We start from the raw sequence: 19,122 nt of genomic DNA on the forward strand, positions 1-19,122 counted from the left end.
AAGCACTTTACTAAACGTTGTTTAATGAAGGGAAATGCCTTATTTGGGTTTATTTCGATGGTTAATGTTATTAAACTAATTCTGTTCATCTTCATGTAATTAAGTGTTATTTGAACAGAAATTGGGGCCAGGGAAAGATTAAAAATGCTTTTCTATTTAAATCAATAGCAACTTGCTCTTTGATTTACATAAATTCACTCCACAATGAGGTTTTCAGGAATAAATGAGCTCCTTCTTAAAACTGGTGGAAGCATGCATGTCTCTCCTATTCTAATAGATGCTGCACTGCAATGTTGATTACTTATGACTGTCTTGGATGGGCGGCACAGTGAGTATAATATACCGGGGTGGGCAAAAAGAAGTTTACAGTTGTGAGTACGCAAGGCCAGCAATTTGATCACTTACGAGATTGTACCTAAGCGCAAGGCACCATTGTGACATTCTTTTGAATTAATAAAGTTAATAAAGCTATTGAGCTAATAAAGCTATTGTAATAATCATAACCTGCATGTTTTAAATCTACTTTTGCCCACCCCTGTATACAGTGCTAAGGTAAATGCTGTCTATCACGTGATTACTCATGAACCACTATACAGTAATCCCTCACTTATCGCGGGAGAAAAGTTCCAAGGCCGACCGCGATAACTGAATTTCCGCGAAGTAGGGACACCATATTTATTTAATTATTTAACGTGTATTTGGACGTTTTTAAACCCTCCCTGTATTGTTTACAACCCACACTTTACTCTATTAATAACAGGGACAACTGCTAAGCAATATGAAATCGGTAGATAAGTTTACACTTACTGTATAGCGAAGTACACGTAGCTATATATGACGTGATGAATATGCTGCGCAGTAAAAATGATGACGATTGAAGGTGATAATCCCCTGAATGCAGTAGCAAGAGCACGTTAATGTTGAATGAGTGAGATGAGACTTCCTGGTTAATGCAGCACTCCGTCGCTGAGCCAATCAGCAGCACACAGGAACTTAACTGCATGCTCTCATTGGGTAGCTTCTCAGCCATCCGCCAATAGCATCTCTTGTATGAAATCAACTGGGTAAACCAACTGAGGAAGCAAATACCAGAAGTAAAAAGACGCATTGTCTGCAGAAACCCGGGAAGCAGCGAAAAATCCGCGTTATATATTTAGATATGCTTACATATAAAATCCACGAAGTCGTGAATCCGCGAAAAGTGAACCGCGAAGTAGCAAGGGATTACTGTAGCTAGAACCTTTATCTTGGTCTTAATCAAATGCTTATGACCTACTCTGGTCTTGAAATTCAACAAATTTTAGATAACGGTGACCTTCTCTGAGTGAACTGTGCTCCTGTGTTTAATATGGTGAAGTGATCAACAGACCCAGTAACACAGAAGAAAAAAAAAAAGAACAGCAGCTACATCTTCCAAGTGTCCAGAAAATTGCCCATGCCCAATATGTCACAAGCAACAGCTTAACAGGAAGAAACACAAAGAAGAGCAGTAACCTCTGCAGAGCTTCCAGCACATCACAGAAGGCAATTAAGTGAAGAACAAGGAAGAATAAGTAGACAGGACACGGAAGAACACAGACAAGCAATCATTAATAGAGCCTAATATGTTCTGGAAATTCCAAAAATTTTAGGCCACTGCAACATGTTGGCCAATTTACTGCTCGCCAGGAAAGTTTATTATATAAAAAAGCATGGTCTCTGCAATCCCATCTATCAATAATCCCCCAGGACATGGCACATACAGTACATGTTCAGGATTCATAAGTAGAGGCATTTTGCTTATTGCTCATTGAAAATCAAATTTTACTAAATGTGGACCAAATGACATTGCTGAAATAAGAACAGTGCGATAAAACGAGACTCCAGAAGTAATGCATTTTATTTTAGGACTATGGATCCTTGTGTTTCACTACTCTTTTATTAACAGAAGGAATTCAAACTTTAATAATGGAACTCTATTGCAAGTTGGTGTCATGTCTAAACAGATCTACCTCTATAATGGTGCGACTCAAACCACCTACACCTGAACACCAGCAAAAGCAAGGAGCTGGTGGTGGATTTTAGGAGGACCAGACCCCTCATGGACCCCGTGATCATCAGAGGTGACTGTGTGTAGAGGGTGCAGACCTATAAATACCTGGGAGTGCAGATGGATGATAAATTGGACTGGACTGCCAATATTGATGCTCTGTGTAAGAAAGGACAGAGCTGACTATACTTCCTTAGAAGGCTGGCGTCCTTCAACATCTGCAATAAGATGCTGCAGATGTTCTATCAGACGGTTGTGGCGAGTGCCCTCTTCTACGCGGTGGTGTGCTGGGGAGGCAGCATTAAGAAGAAGGACGCCTCACGCCTGGACAAACTGGTGAGGAAGGCAGGCTCTATTGTAGGCATGGAGCTGGACAGCTTGACATCTGTGGCAGAGCGACGGGCGCTCAGCAGGCTCCTGTCAATCATGGAGAATCCACTGCATCCACTAAATAGTATCATCTCCAGCCAGAGAAGCAGCTTCAGCAACAGACTGCTGTCACTGTCCTGCTCCACTGAAAGACTGAGGAGATCGTTCCTCCCCCAAACTATGCGACTCTTCAATTCCACCCGGGGGGGGGTAAATGTTAACATTATTCAAAGTTATTGTCTGTTATACCTACATTTTTATCACTCTTTACTTTGTGTTTATCAGTATGCTGCTGCTGGAGTATGTGAATTTCCCCTTGGGATTAATAAAGTATCTATCTATCTATCTATCATCTATCTATAATGACAAGTGTTTTTCACACTAATAATTTTATTAAGTAGTCTAAAACAGATGAGGTCAGTAAGAAGAGGCCAATATTGTTTGACAGATCTCGTGGAGTGTAATAACATCCAAAGTCTCAGTAGACAGTGCAGCATCAGTTCTTAAGATTCTTTGTATGTTTGTTATTGAATAAAGCGGTTTAGAAAATATGCAGGCTTCACCTTAGGGAACAAACCTGAGACAATTTACACATAATGGACTCACAATTCAAATCGGCATGGATGTCACTTGTTGGCGGGTCACAACATTTGTGTCTTAGCAGAGGAAACAACTGAACATCATTTGAAATGCAAAATGTATACGAAACAGTGAAAGAAATAAATTTCAAGATAAATGAGCGACAGAAACAAAGCACATGACTCCAAGGCTGGTCAGACATACAGTATGCAGGGTTTGACGTTCTACCATTCAGCTCTACTTGTGGTTGGCACATTCAGTCACCTATGGATGGTATGCATGGAAAAAAGCTCAGTAATGAGAATGATGACTAGGAGATGGGTGGACTGGACAGTACTCACCAGCAGCCTTCATCCTATGTTCTTGAGTGTGCAAAAAAGGAAAAAACAAACAGGAGAGAGAAAGAGAAATGAAGGTTAGCAAAGCAGCAGAATCAGTGACTGGCAGGTATACAGTTGGGGCATTCCTGTGTAGCATTTCACTAATGCTCAGCCCAGATCTGACATTCTGCATTGATTTTTGAATCCCAAAGGAGAAAAGAAATCACAATAAAATGAAGAAAAGAGGTGAAACTTGATGCACTAGCCAGTGACAGAGCAAGACATAAAGCGTACAATTAAATAAATACAGAATGACAATTTGACATAGATTTTGAAGTTAAACTGACCTATTTTGAGAAATTGTCCAGTAATACTCACTCCCTGAAGAGCAAGAGCAGATATTATTAAATTAAAAGCAGGGCTGAAAGGGTTAAAAGAGAGCATTACTGGAAAGAAGAGAAGAAATAAGAAACAAGGGTATACTTTATAGGAAAACTAGTACATGAATAAGGAATACGACTCCTTGTGCCCAGCACACTACCATAGATGTGCACAGTGCAGGATCAGGCAACCCCTGGGGGATCATTAAAAATAGAAGTTTCTACCTGCCCATGTCACAATTTAAAATGGACAGATTTCCTATTTAGACTTGCTACCAGGATGGGATGGGCTTTCTTGTGACCCAGAATTAAATGGACAAGGGGCAGCACATTGGCACCGTAGGCCATGCCACTGCCTAACAGCTTTAGTATCCCAGTCAGAGTTTGGGTGTTTTGTGTGGAGTTTGCGTGGTTTCCTTTCCAGGATTCTGGTTTCCTTCCAAAGTCCACTGCACCAGCCTATCATGTGTGTGTGGATGTCACCTCCTGCCTTGCTCCTGATGTTGCTTGGACAGATTCTGACTGCTCAGCTCTATACTGGAAAAGGACAGCAGGGAGAAGTTTGAAAGGATAACAACAGCTTAAGGAGCCTTTAAGCGATCATCAGACAGCACCTAAAGTGCTTGCATGGTTTCACACATAACATTCAGAAAAAAAAATTAAAGTCACCCCCTACCAGTTAAAATTTAACAAGGAAATTCATTAAAATAATTGCATGTTGAAGAAAAGGAAATTTGAAAAGCTCTACGGCTTTTAATCTGTAATCCTTTAACTTGAATCTAACCAATGGAAAAGTAAAACATTTTCAAGAATAGGAAAAGTCCTGCAAAAACCGTCCATAGACACCAGATGACAGTAAGTAAAGAAACTGTATAATAGATTTAGAGAGGTGACGATCATAGGAGAAAGCAACAAAATAGTCCATTCAGGAGGTCCTGTTTTCTACTGCAAGATATATACAATAAAACCTAAGACTTTGCCAATGTCCTGAAAATAAAGACGTGCCATTTGTGTGACTACACAGCTCCAACGTGGACCGTCAACCTGCTTAAGGAGTTCTAGAGCACAAGTCACAGTCCAGCTGCTGGCCGTTTGTCAGACTCTTCTGTTCCAGTATGTCTACAGTATCTCAAGCTACTGAACAGAAATGTCCAATTATGGTCTCATTTTCTAGTTTATGCCTTTTTAAACACTTTGCATAACCTTCTCCAGAAGGTGACACATCTGTTGGCTTTGACTAACAGAGAATGTCATTTGGTCAATAACAGCAAAGCCGTTCAACCCTGCTCATTCTAGCACACTGTCCAGCCCCAGTGTCGCTGAGAGGTGGTCTCCACTGGCCCTCTTCTGCCTTTTTTTCCTGCCCCTCATCCTTTACTGTACTAGACAGACTACATGTTTAAGAAGGCACATTTTAAAACTTTAGTATATTGGTGGCTGGGCATTATGTGCCAGCTCAATAGTCCTTTTTTTCTTTTTCAGCTGAGAAGTCAGACTGGCATAGGTTCAAACCCAGTGAAGACTACCATAGCCTGGCAAGCTTGACAAGACTGTCTGGGTGGTACTGGGGTGGTAAATATTATTCTAGCAGTGATATCACACAGTTTGAAGGGCTGATGTTGTGGTGCTGGAATCCCAGACAGTTTGCCCTGATAAGAGGGCTCCATGGGTCACGTCACCACCACCAGCACAACAAAAGCCCAACTGTTTAAAACAAGATGCCAAGCCACAGCTCTGTTCACATGGGCTAATCTTTAATCTACAAAAACCCCTCAATGCAAGGACACTGCTGATGGCCCCTTCCGTGTCATTGACATGACTGAATTTACATGATGACTAAAACACATACTTCATCAAGCTGAGGGCAAAGATTAAAAAAATTGAAGTGAATGGCCACCAGAAGAACTTGAAGACAAGAAAGGCACAGTTTGCTAAACAATGGTGCAAAAGTGAGGGAAATGAGCTGGCACACACACACTGGTACTCATCAGTTATGACTGCACAATGCACAAACAGTGACCCGGGTTATGTGGCATAAGCCTGGCACCATAGTTGCAGATGCACACCAGAGACACAACGGTTAGCAGCACAAATCATTCCATGTAAGTATCACCGTTCCCGTTATAAAGCACTTTACAGAGACACTGCTCAGTATACTGTACATTAGTTAGTATAGCCTCTACAATTCCCCTGTACATCACTCAATAGAGGCACCACAGTTCCCAGTATACATTAGTTGGTATAGCCTCTACAATTCCCCTGTACATCACTCAATAGAGGCACCACTGTTCCCAGTATGCATTAGTTAGTATAGCCTCTTCAATTCCCCTGTACATCACTCAATAGAGGCACCACTGTTCCCAGTATGCATTAGTTAGTATAGCCTCTTCAATTCCCCTGTACATCACTCAATAGAGGCACCACAGTTCCCAGTATACATTAGTTGGTATAGCCTCTACAATTCCCCTGTACATCACTCAATAGAGGCACCACAGTTCCCAGTATACATTAGTTGGTATAGCCTCTACAATTCCCCTGTACATCACTCAATAGAGGCACCACAGTTCCCAGTATACATTAGTTGGTATAGCCTCTACAATTCCCCTGTACATCACTCAATAGAGGCACCACAGTTCCCAGTATACATTAGTTGGTATAGCCTCTACAATTCCCCTGTACATCACTCAATAGAGGCACCACAGTTCCCAGTATACATTAGTTGGTATAGCCTCTACAATTCCCCTGTACATCACTCAATAGAGGCACCACAGTTCCCAGTATACATTAGTTAGTATAGCCTCTACAATTCCCCTGTACATCACTCAATAGAGGCACCACAGTTCCCAGTATACATTAGTTAGTATAGCCTCTACAATTCCCCTGTACATCACTCAATAGAGGCACCACAGTTCCCAGTATACATTAGTTGGTATAGCCTCTACAATTCCCCTGTACATCACTCAATAGAGGCACCACAGTTCCCAGTATACATTAGTTGGTATAGCCTCTTCAATTCCCCTGTACATCACTCAATAGAGGCACCACAGTTCCCAGTATACATTAGTTGGTATAGCCTCTACAATTCCCCTGTACATCACTCAATAGAGGCACCACAGTTCCCAGTATACATTAGTTGGTATAGCCTCTACAATTCCCCTGTACATCACTCAATAGAGGCACCACAGTTCCCAGTATACATTAGTTGGTATAGCCTCTACAATTCCCCTGTACATCACTCAATAGAGGCACCACAGTTCCCAGTATACATTAGTTGGTATAGCCTCTACAATTCCCCTGTACATCACTCAATAGAGGCACCACAGTTCCCAGTATACATTAGTTGGTATAGCCTCTACAATTCCCCTGTACATCACTCAATAGAGGCACCACAGTTCCCAGTATACATTAGTTGGTATAGCCTCTACAATTCCCCTGTACATCACTCAATAGAGGCACCACAGTTCCCAGTATACATTAGTTAGTATAGCCTCTACAATTCCCCTGTACATCACTCAATAGAGGCACCACAGTTCCCAGTATACATTAGTTAGTATAGCCTCTACCATTCCCCTGTACATCACTCAATAGAGGCACCACAGTTCCCAGTATACATTAGTTAGTATAGCCTCTACAATTCCCCTGTACATCACTCAATAGAGGCACCACAGTTCCCAGTATACATTAGTTGGTATAGCCTCTACAATTCCCCTGTACATCACTCAATAGAGGCACCACAGTTCCCAGTATACATTAGTTGGTATAGCCTCTACAATTCCCCTGTACATCACTCAATAGAGGCACCACAGTTCCCAGTATACATTAGTTAGTATAGCCTCTACAATTCCCCTGTACATCACTCAATAGAGGCACCACAGTTCCCAGTATACATTAGTTGGTATAGCCTCTACAATTCCCCTGTACATCACTCAATAGAGGCACCACAGTTCCCAGTATACATTAGTTGGTATAGCCTCTACAATTCCTACTATCTATCACTGTATATGAATCACTCCATACAGGTACCACAGTTTCCTGAACACATAACTCTACAGCGGCAACGTAATTCTCAGGATACACCAGTCTATACCACAGGCAGAATACTGGTGATCTAAAAACAGTAAGACACACGTGTGTGAAACCTTGGCACTCGACATATGTGCTTTCAAGACTCTGCCACCCAACTCTGTCCAGCCCTGTGAACTCACAATCGAATGGGACAGGCAGAGCACTGCAGGTCATCATAAACTTATGTAATTTAAGGATCTATCAGTCTATGTTTAAACCTACCTAATCCAATTCAGGATTACTGAGGAGATGCAGCCTATCCTGGTCACATTAGACTCAAGGTAGGAAACCACCCTGGTCTGGGCGCAGAGCCCACTCGTGCACAACGCTCTGGGGTAAGATCCTTATACTCACTAATTGTGGTGCAGGAGAGTGAAGATGTGTTAAGTGTTGATTAGCATATGCAAGGAAGAATTTTACAATCAGGACCCTACAGACCCTATAAACATGAAGCCAGTTTGGAATAAGTACGTGGGAGACCCAAACGCAGGGAAAAAACACACTCTCCACACATGCAGTGCCCAGATTTGGGGCCATGAGTCACGAGGCAGCAGTCCAAACCAGAGTGCCACCCTCCATATACAATAAAGGATCAGTGTGAATGAGTGTGTGTGGGTCTCTGCAGGTACACCTTGTGATGGACTTGTATCCCGTCTAGGCCTGGCTCCCAAAGTTTCCAAGATGGGAGGAAGTAAGTATGAGAAAAGAGGGGTAGACCACCAATACCTAAGTGAGTCAGTGAACATGTGCCCCACCTGGAGGCCAGACTCTGCTAGAACAGGCTCCAGCCCCAATAACTTGAAATGGACAAAAAGGGCACACAAAATTGATGTTAACTAAAATGAAACAGAGCACACAGTTTCCCAGTCTGGCTATGACTATCAAACATCAATCAATCTTTGTTTTATATATTGTTTTATAATAAGCGCAATGGCAAAAGACTGCAATAATACCACACATGCATCAGATGAATCTGACATCGTTTTAAAAAGGCAGTCTGAGGCTCATCTTCTGTGAGATGGCATGAGGTAGGGGGCTTGTTAATGGCTCTAGGAAATGAAGTCGGGGCGTGTGGCATCCTTCCACTGTCATCAGCTAATCAAAGCTGCCGTGGTACATGCCGTAATTGGATGGTCCGAGAAGAAAGGACGGGTTAATTAGAAGGACAACTCCCCCTTCTCGGAACTTAATTGAACACAATGTCCCGGCTGCCACCCTTAATATAGAAACTCCCGTGCAGAGTGGTTAAGTGGTTCCGCAGAGCGCTCTGACATCATCCATCAAGGAAATAAAACTGTCAGGAAGGAGACAGGCAAAGTGGAAAGCAAGAAAGGCCACTCTGTATGCAGAGAACGGCTGACATTCAGCAAGAAGACACTAGGGGTCTAGAGCACAGCCCTGAAGATGGAGCTAATTGGCTATCAGACTGGCGGTCTCCTTTCCTGCCTATGAACATGCAACCAGAGGTGAGCAAAATGATGAGGAAATGTGGTCAAGGTTAAGTGGCGTGTTCAGGATGGTGCGCTGAATATGCCACAGTCCCTTGCCTCTGATGCAAGTCACTACTTTATGACTCCTGCCATTCATTCTTTCAGTTTGAGATGCTGAATATATAAAGCGGTATGGGACAAAGGAGAAACTGCCCAGTCTGTCATTGAGTTCCCAAGGGCATTGCCACCTTCAGATAGCCAAATAGTCAAACCAGCAGTGAGCAGCTTACACAGTCACATGGTGACATAATGACAGGGTATGCCGGTAATGACTGCCCACTCCGAAGGCCACGCTTTGGTTCAGTTTTGCTCCTGCGTATTTCACTTTGCTTTCTCCTTCATTTCACTTTTTTTAGTTTCTTTAGCCTGAAGACTTTTCAAAGATTGGTCAAGGTGGCACCCTGGCGGCCTCAATGACAAATTGGCAAACAATGTCTGAGTGGTGGCTGGCAAAGGAAGCATTCCTTCTGTGGTTTAACACTATCCAGAGGATGTTGCCCACCTTGAGAGTCTAGTACTTATGGTGGGGTTTTCAACTACTCATTACCAGAGGGAGCTCTGCCTGTAAGACATTCTCAACGGCAGAAGGGTGCGCCCTTTGTTGGAGTTTCAGTTGGTTCCAGTCAGATTGAGCTTGCCCCAGCAGAATCTCAGTGAGAAAAAAATACTTGTTTTTGGAGCCTGAGAAATTTTATTTCTACTTAGAACCGCTGGTCTCTTGCCCTTTGACCCCGCATTGTTCTCACAACACCTTTGCTCAGGTGGACACTTGTGCAGTTTCTTTCAGTTTCTTCTTGTTGTTTGAAGGTTGAAATCTTTAAATAACGCACTGGTTGATTTTACTGGGTCTGTGAACTTGTATACAGTATCTCACTATTTTGGAGTAGTCAACATTACTGTCATCTATCACCTCAATTACTCATTTAAAAGCACGATTTATCAGTTTGCTCATTGAAGAAAAACTGGAAATGTATGAATATCCATTTGCTTTCAGAGCTAATATATCTTAAGAACTGTCTTTTTTCAGTTGTACTGAACTGACAATATGTTGAGAGAAAATCACACAAAATGAACATCTATGTCATTATTATTCCGGAATTTTAGCATCACTGGTGCTGGTACAGTAATGCACTGTGTGTGCAGTGTCTCTCCCTTGTTTCCAGACAAGGACACTTCTTTCCTCAAATACTCTCCAACATAACTGCTGCCACCCTGATCTCTCATACAACTCCAACAATCTTTTTTGCTGCATCCACTGCCTGCAATTTCGCTCTACTGCCTCCACCTCAAACTGCTGACTGCTTTAGTCACAGGCAACACCATCTTTACCCAACTTCAAGAGCTGATGCAAGCCAGGTTCCTCCACTGCAAATGCTTTTAAGCAGAGGTGTGGGTATTATAAGATTTGCTCTGCAAGCCCGATGGTCTCTTTCTCCTTCTCCCTCTCTTTGCACATGCACACAGACACACACACACATACACAAACATACACCATCTTTGAATGGTTCCCCAATAGGACTCTGCCTCTTCCAACATCATCTCTCTCTCCATTCCACCTCCAGGTCTGTGTGGTCCCACCAAAATTTTCAATCCAAAGCTCCCACTGATTTCAGAGTAAGTCACCACTGCAGATACCTTCTAATAACTCCATTTATTACAGGCTGGCAGAGTTCCTCCACAAAGATTTTCAGTGCCATTTATTATGATGAGTTCCATTTTAGAAACGTTTCATTGACATTTGTTATGGTCTTTCTCTCAGTCTCAGTCACACACTAAATTAATGTACCATATTTTATTATTTTTGTTGTTTTTGAAGTATTTTTTGTGTGTTTTCTGTTAGGTCTATTATGAAGTGCTGTCTTTTCAAATTTGCCTCCATTCCCTGTGTTTTGTGGCTGGGGCTGCAGGAGACGGGGCCACCTTGACATCACCACTCCTGAGCCCTCTCTCTGGCTATTTACGGCGTAAACTCAGATCAACAAATCATTGAGTTAGTTGGCGTTCTGTGAGAATTGCTATTTTTCTTTGGATTTTTTGTTTTTCTTGCTTCTGTTGTAGGATTATGATTACAGATTGGTTACTGAGACTTGTTTGCAGTAGGATTGCTTATCTTTGCTCTTTTGAGCTTTTCCTATTTCTTGGTTTGGCCTTTTTGTCCACAACCATGGGGATTTATGGTCATCCTCCATCTTGTGGGGATTTTGATATATTTTTTATATATGTCTGGGTCCTACTAGGCCACAAGCCTGCAGCTAACATTTGTGAGAAAGATTGCATTTGGGCTGAGTTTCCTTATTGTTGCCCTGCCTTTATAGTCCTTTTAGGAGACCCCACACCCATTTTGCTAAGTTTGAGACTCCTCCTCATTAAGGCAATTGGCAGAGTCCCTCTGTGAGTATACAGTATATAATTGATAGTTGGCAAGGGTGGCTGACCCTCAGGAGTTTTTTGTGGCAGACTTAATCTTACATTTTTCACTGTTAGATGGTAAAGACAACCTTCTTGGAAATTTTCAGTGGTTGCTGGCAAAGACAGCTTGACTTTACAGATGCTTCATAGGTAGTTGGCAGAGAAGTGTGTCAAGAAATGCTACTGGGACTCATTCACACCTACGGTAAAACACCTTTAAGATACTCTGACTGCTCTTTTAAGTTCTTTCTTCTTTTTTGTAGTTCTTGTCTGTGTTTGAAGGGATTGTTCAGGTTTGTTGTAATATCATGTTCCTGAACTTCTGTAAAAAGCCAAATTTCCTTCTTGGGGCAAATAAAGTGCTATTTATCCATCTAGCTAACCTGCTAGACAGTTCTCAGCTGAAACAACAATTTGTCCTTTAATAATTCCCATTAGCCAGTGGAAAACCTTTCAGTGATAATTGGTACAACTAGTGACTCCTGTAGATTTTTTTCAGGAATGCCAATTGCCAGTATATCAATGAATATTCATTAAAAATTAGTTGGCAAAGACAGCTCCCCTCTGGAGATTTTCTGTGGCACTTGGCAGAGTTCATCCTTAAAGATTTTTCCTCGATAGTTGGCAAAGGCATCTCTTTTTGATTGGCTCTCCCACTTCTGAGGATTCTCAATGGCACTTAATAGGATGGGCAACTCGAGGCCAGTTGGCAGAAACTTCATCTATGATGATTTTGTTATTGGTACTCGACAGAAGTAACTCCCCACTGGCATGGAGTTCAAAATTTAAGACATGTTATTGGCAGCTGACAGAGATTCTTAACCCTTTGGATGTTTTCCAGTGACAGCTGGCAGTGAGATGCCCCCAGCGATATGCAGTGGTCAATGCCAGGAGGAATTTTAGCAATTTACATATAAATACATGGCGGGGGAGAGGGCCCTTGGCAGTTGGCACAGAGGATCTCTATAAAGATTTTTCACAGGCAGATGACAAAGAGAGTTCCACCTTCTCATTTGCTGGATGAGCTCCTTTGTGACTCAAATGAAAGCTTCCGGACCAACAAGGCTGATACACACAGCAGTAGTGTACACCTGTAAGGAGACACTGGTGGGCCGCTGCTAAGCTTGGAGTCAGTCAAATTAGTGTTGCCAAGGGATCAACTGGCATGAGGATGAGTGCACAGAGAAAGGAGAAAGAACTGTGCAGCCACTTGTCCCTGAGAGACAGGACTTTAGCCATTCTTTAGGTCAGCTCCTGTGACTGTAGGTTTGCTGTTGCTCCTACTCTTTAGAGTGTCTTTATTGTCATGTGTATAGAGTACGTTAATCAACATGCAATACATTGCCACTCTTTTGCGCCCTAGTAAGTACACCTGCCTTTCCTTGAAAGTTCCTGACCTGGAAAATCTCAGCACACATTTGTCATAACCTAGCAGCCACAAATAATGTTTTGCACCCACTTGTCTCCAATAGCCCATACTGTTCTGTGTTGTTATTTTTAAAATAAAACTCTTTTTCACAAATTTGCCTTACCTGCAATGGCATTATTTGGGCTAGGGCTGCATAAAAGTGCCCATTTCAGTACAAAGTTGATAAGTAAGGAAAAATAAAGGAAACAATTGGTGTCTCATTGAAATCTCAATAGGAATGAACATGGCAGCCTCAATGCATTAAAACCAAAAAATACAGCAACAAACTCACTTAATCCAGTTCAGGGGCCTGGGTGTTTTGAAACCACAAGGATGGTGATGAAGATCCAAGATAAAAAAAGGGTTCACAAGGACACAGCAATGGGACATCAAAGTTGAAACAGGCAAAGTCAAAATCAGTTGAGAAATCAACAAAAGTTAAAGAAACGCAGCAAACAATCCTGACTTCCTAAATCAGTGTTTTTCTGTGGATAGTGCTTTTGTTATTGAAACCCAGAAACTTGGATGAGGACGATCGTGAAAAGTAATAGCCTGATGACATCTAATTGAGGAAAAAGCAAAGGCTTCATTGCTGTCTTAAGCTATTTTTGAATGGGATTAGTTCTACAATAGGCGGTGGTGTAAAGTAACTTTTACCAAAGGATTTCTGTAATTTTAGTCGCGTCCAAATCAGGTGGGTGCGGCAATGCGTTGTATTAGCGCATGCTCCCAACCTCTCCTCTCCTCAAATCCCTCATGTCATTAACTTTTCTCGGACTGTGCATTCACATCTCAGTAAAAATTACAGAGACTTTCAGCTTCTCTATAAAAAATAACCCAGGTTCAAATAATCTCGTTAGAATTGACATGTCAGTAAAATTTCAACATTTGATTGATCCAAATGAGATTAAAGTTACAGAGGTCCTCCAGTAATAATTACTTTAACCAGTGCCTGAAATGAAAAAAAAAAAGAACTGACGGTGTACTCCTTGTTGTGCACCCCAATTAATTTCAAACAAAGCCAAAAAGGAACCTAACAGGCACACGAAGGTGCAAGCAAACAGCACAAGCAATGGCCTCTTACCGCCCTCTAATGGCATTTCCAGGTAATTACAGGTCTGGAGTCATTCCTGAAATTTATTATATTTATCTAAAATAAAAAACACAGTAAAACACTGAGAACATGTGGAATATTATCAGAACGTGGAGACTTGTTAACACAACAGAAGTTGCAAGAACAAGCTTCCCTCAGTGGAGCCCGTGTCGCTGCTGTATAACAGCTACTACGTATGGCCTTGAAAAGGCATGAGTAGCCAGCGGATGTCACGAAATAGGTTACACTTTTAGAAAAGAGGATAAACGAATTTACTTTATTTGCATACTTTTATTAGGAATTATTGTTATGGTATTATTATAATTACTTGTTAATTGTCTTGAAATTAGAACAATTAGAGAAATGAGAGTGTTTTAGGTTGAGGATGTCAACTTGATGATATACAGTATAACCCGGCTTCACAAATCACTTGCTGTCCAAGTTAGTGGATGCATTCAAAAAAAGTGTTTGTGGACTTCTATAGTAGTCAAAGTCTTTCTGAATTCAACTTTGATAATCACTGCTGGTTTAACCAAAATAGCCTAAAATGTCAAAACCAGTAAAAGAGATTTTTTTTTCTGACCCGTTATTAATTACCTTTGTGGGCCGTCATGTCTCCATCTTTGCTGTACACATGTAATCATTAATGTCCCTAGTTGGCACTGGGCTTGCCTTACTTTCAGCAGTGTGCCATGCCTTCCTTAAACGGAGCTCTAACTCTCAACCAAAGCATCAGGATTCCGTAATGGCTGATCTTTTTTTTTCATATGCTCTAAGTGCTTTGCCGTGTCAAGCTGTCCTACATTAAAGAGAAGGCCGATTAATTAGCATTGAACTCGACCGACCAGAACGGCAAGCAGAAAGGAACAAAGAAGCCTTTCTCAGCTGCCCAGAGAAAGCTGGACTCAGGAAGTGCGCTGGCCGCTTCTAATCTCTGACTGGAGCGAGATCCCTCGTATGCATCCCCCAAACCTCCCTTCGGTATCAATTCAAAAGGCCGTTTCCACGAAGGCCAAATCCCACTTGAGCTCTGCCTCCATGTGTGCCAAAGGCCTTCTCCATGCAGCTTTCTCTCATTCTCGCCTTCCCCTTATGCTCTTGTCTCCAAAATTCCCTCTGGGCTCATCCTGTCTGGATGTCTGTAATTTCTCATCTACAATGACATGGCTGAGAAGAAAAAGCTACTAAAACTCTGGGGCTGGAGAAGCAGACCATGGAATCCAGCCTTGCCAAGCCCATCCACTTCAGGCTGTCTGCTTGCAAGGTACCTGGCACCATGTACCCAAAATGGTGTGATGGACACAAGAGTGGAAGGCAGAAGAGCAAGACAGGAGAAGGACTAAGAACCACTCCTTGAAATCCCTCGTCCATCAATCATCTGTGCCTCTGAGCTACTGAATGGATATTTGCACTTTGCACTGGAAAGCAAGCTACAGTGCAAGATGAAATAAACCCTAACAGGTACGAAATGAGTTAGGGCAGGACACTTACGAGACAAGGATCAGACAAGTTGAGCAAATCCATTCTTGACATTTCCTAAGAGAAACAAACTCAAGTTGAAGCCAACCCTACTCAGGGTTCCCATCTATGGCAGTTGTGAAGGCCACCTCAGTTAGGGCAGGGATTCAGAACAGGAGTCTGTTTATAAAGCGCTCTCCTAAAGACTGCATTAACACTCATTTCTTATAGAGTCATGACAGTTTGGTTGAACCATCATCACACAAAGGCATTATACTAATGGAAGGAGAGTAAGATACTATATTCGAAGGTCCCCAGTACCACTTGTGGCAACAGGAGTGCCTGTAATACAGTATAAAGATCAGGTGACTTGGAGGTGATCTGGCACTTTAACTAGAAACACATGGGAGCTACCAGAGGATTTTTAAGAGGGACAGACCAGGGGTCCGAAACCCTACATTAAGCTGGAATTTAAAAACCCCTGCAGATCACCAGATCAGTGAACTTAGAATTGGGTTGTTGGTGGACAAAGGAGCAAATGAGGCCAGAGGTATTGTATGAGAAAGGTTAAGGCACAATTAGGGAAGGTCCTCTGTATTGTGGTGCAATAGGCATCTTACCAAGGAGACTGAAGAACCAGTGATAAGAGGATGAACTCTTTGAGTTCATGAACTCTTCTGCATCAGAGGTCATGGGTGTCCCAGCAGGACAATGACCCCAAACATGCCTCTAAAAGCACCCAGAAATGGTTGAAGACAAAGCGCTGGAGAGTTCTGAAGTGGCCAGCAATGAGTCCGGATCTAAATCCGATTGAACACTTATGGAGAGATCTCAAAATTGCTGTTGGGAGAAGGTGCCCTTCAAATCTGAGAAACCTTGAGCAGTTTGCAAAAGAAGAGTGGTCGGAAATTCCAGTTGAGAGGTTTAACAAGCTTGTTGATGGTTATAGGAAGCGCTTGATTTCAGTTATTTTTTCCAAAGGGCGTGCAACCAAATATTAAGTTGAGGGTGCCAATAATTTTGTCCAGCCCGGTTTTTGAGTTTTGTGTGAAATTGTGTCAGATTTGGCTTTTTTTTCTGTTTTTTTGTGTTGTTCCAATGCACATAAAGGAAATAAACGTGTATACCAAAACATTTGTAATTGCAACAATTTTCTGGGAGAAATTGTGCATTTTCTGGGAAAATTCCAGGGGTGCCAATAATTTCGGCCATGACTGTAGATAACATTGATCTATAAGGACTGAATAGTTTAAACCTGATCACCTTGTACTCTATCTAAATCATCTGTGGTCTACAGTTAGCAGGAAGGATGTACTGTATTTAAACATCAGAACAGCCAACCCTGTTGACTACCAGTGGAGCTACAGACTACTGCTCTATCTCAGGCTGGTTAAGTGTAACTATAACAGAGCAACAGTCAAAGGTTTGGGATATTCAACCAATGAGGCAGCCAGGGTTTCATTTGTTTTCTATTTTTTAATGCTATGGTGTTATCCCCTTCTTTGTCATTAGTATTTTTTAATAAAGCCCCTTAGTTTGGAGTACTTTGTCCTGCCTGTATTTATTTTCCATTTGGGGATTGTTCATATGTTACCTTCTTCAGGACACAAAGAATACATTACCACACATACACATCAGGTTAATTCAGTCTAACTTGCATGTCTTTGGGCTTTTGGAAGGTCACCGGTGTACCCAGGGCAGATCCAAAAAAACAAATACTGTAAAGATGTTCACTCAGCTTAATGTCTGTCCTTCCTGCTCATTTACATCTAAGTCCAACAGCATGCTGCTTTATTTTATTTGAGAGAAACTTCAAAAATGTTCCAACAATGTTCTCACAAAGGAAGGCGGGGAAGTAGCCTCAGTAGCTCAAATATTATGCCAAACTTCCACAAATAAACACAGGTGTAATTGACATTTGTTTTCTGAAATGTACACATTTACTGGGACCTTCTTTCTAGTACCTATGGTTTCTAATTGCAGACCTGGCAGTCATGTTTCTACGCCATACATTTTTGAGAACTAGATATTGTCACTGCGTTGTGCTGGCGCCCTGCCCGGGGTTTGTTTCCTGCCTTGCGCCCTGTGTTGGCTGGGATTGGCTCCAGCAGACTCCCGTGACCCTGTAGTTAGGATATAGCAGGTTGGATAATGGATGGATGGATGGATGGATATTGTCACCTGAAAAACTGGCTAACATCTTGCAATGCAAATAATTTGCCATCTGCATGTAGTTGGTATTGATGGGTGTCTATTAGGGTGTCTCTGTATGATGAATTCATTTCACCAATTTAAGGACAGATATCAGTACACAGTCATATCAGATCTGAGTTGCTAACAAAATTAATTTGAACATTTAAACAAAAGAAAAAGAAGAGATGAGCCAACATTAAGAATTAAGCCACTTTTAATTGCAGTCTGAATGTAGCCTTAGTAGCCTGGGGCAACATATGGACTCAAATGCATCCGGTAAAGACTTTTCAACTCATATTTACCATTGCTAATGTTTACTCTGAGACTGGGGGGGCAGCTGCCCCTATGTCCTACCTCAGGGACAGTGCGTATGATAAAGTCACACATAACATTATTAGTTTTGCTCTTAATGAAATTTAAAATTAGTGTGGAAGCAGATGCATTACTCAGAACTGCAAGCATGTCTGTCCCACACACTAACCATGTCATCAACAAGTTAAATGTTATTGTGGAAAAAGGCATAACTAAACTAGCTTGGGAAAAAAGTAGCTGGTGGAAAAATGATGAGGGCAAGCAGAGATAGGAACAAACTACTGCAGTGGGTGTGAGAAAACAGAAATGAAGCAGACAAGGAGGATGTAAATGTGACACTTGTGGCACTTAATGGTCTGTTCATCACACTTAACAACCATTGAGACACCTGAAGATACTGATGGCATTAACAGAAACTGCACATGGCAGCTAGATAGATGTGCTACCACCCAAGAACTATGCAACAAGCTCCAGCCCTGCAGCTGTATTCCTACCTTGGTACTGTTCACCCCCTCAAGACAGCCCTTCATACAACTAGACTGTACAGCTAAATACGTCGACAGCATACTTTAGCACTCCATGCATCAGAATACACTGTTATGACATAACAAATTTTCAAATGCCTGTCGTTGGTGCAGTGAAGGTCTTATCATGGCCAATCAAAGCCTTTGTTCATGTCTTCTCACAAATTGGAAACAGATCCACAGAAGCACTATAGGCAGCTCCTACTGTAAAATATTACTGATTCAGGAAGCCCATCCCCTCCATCAGCATGAGAGGAGCTACTGCTGATTTCACCCAGGAGGCACCATTGATGACACCTCAGCTCACTAGAGTCTGAGCCAGGAATGAATCGATCAAAGGGTGGACTAAAGAACTGTCATGGTGAAATGCTAGCAACCTGGTGTGAATGCCGTGTTCAAAACAGGACTGCGCATCATGAAAAAATGAATGCAATGACCAAGCACCCCTCTCCTTCAGCCCACCGGGTCTGTCCTTCTCTGCTGAGGCGATGGG

General features: G+C 42.1%; 1 protein-coding gene across 6 annotated transcripts in view; it reads right to left on the reverse strand.

The window, feature by feature from the left end:
* agrn (agrin) overlaps window positions 1-19,122 on the reverse strand; it is a 553,557-nt gene that overhangs the window by 371,254 nt on the left and 163,181 nt on the right. For 4 of the 6 annotated variants that reach the window (XM_051931030.1, XM_051931027.1, XM_051931029.1 and 1 more), the window contains exon 3: window positions 3,319-3,339. The exons of the other annotated variants lie outside the window; for them this stretch is intronic. In XM_051931030.1, the coding sequence (XP_051786990.1) occupies window positions 3,319-3,339 (21 nt within the window). The remainder of the gene's footprint in view (window positions 1-3,318; window positions 3,340-19,122) is intronic. 6 annotated transcript variants of the gene reach the window in all.

The sequence above is a fragment of the Erpetoichthys calabaricus genome, chromosome 8 (assembly GCF_900747795.2).
Source record: "Erpetoichthys calabaricus chromosome 8, fErpCal1.3, whole genome shotgun sequence".
Lineage (NCBI taxonomy): Eukaryota > Metazoa > Chordata > Cladistia > Polypteriformes > Polypteridae > Erpetoichthys > Erpetoichthys calabaricus.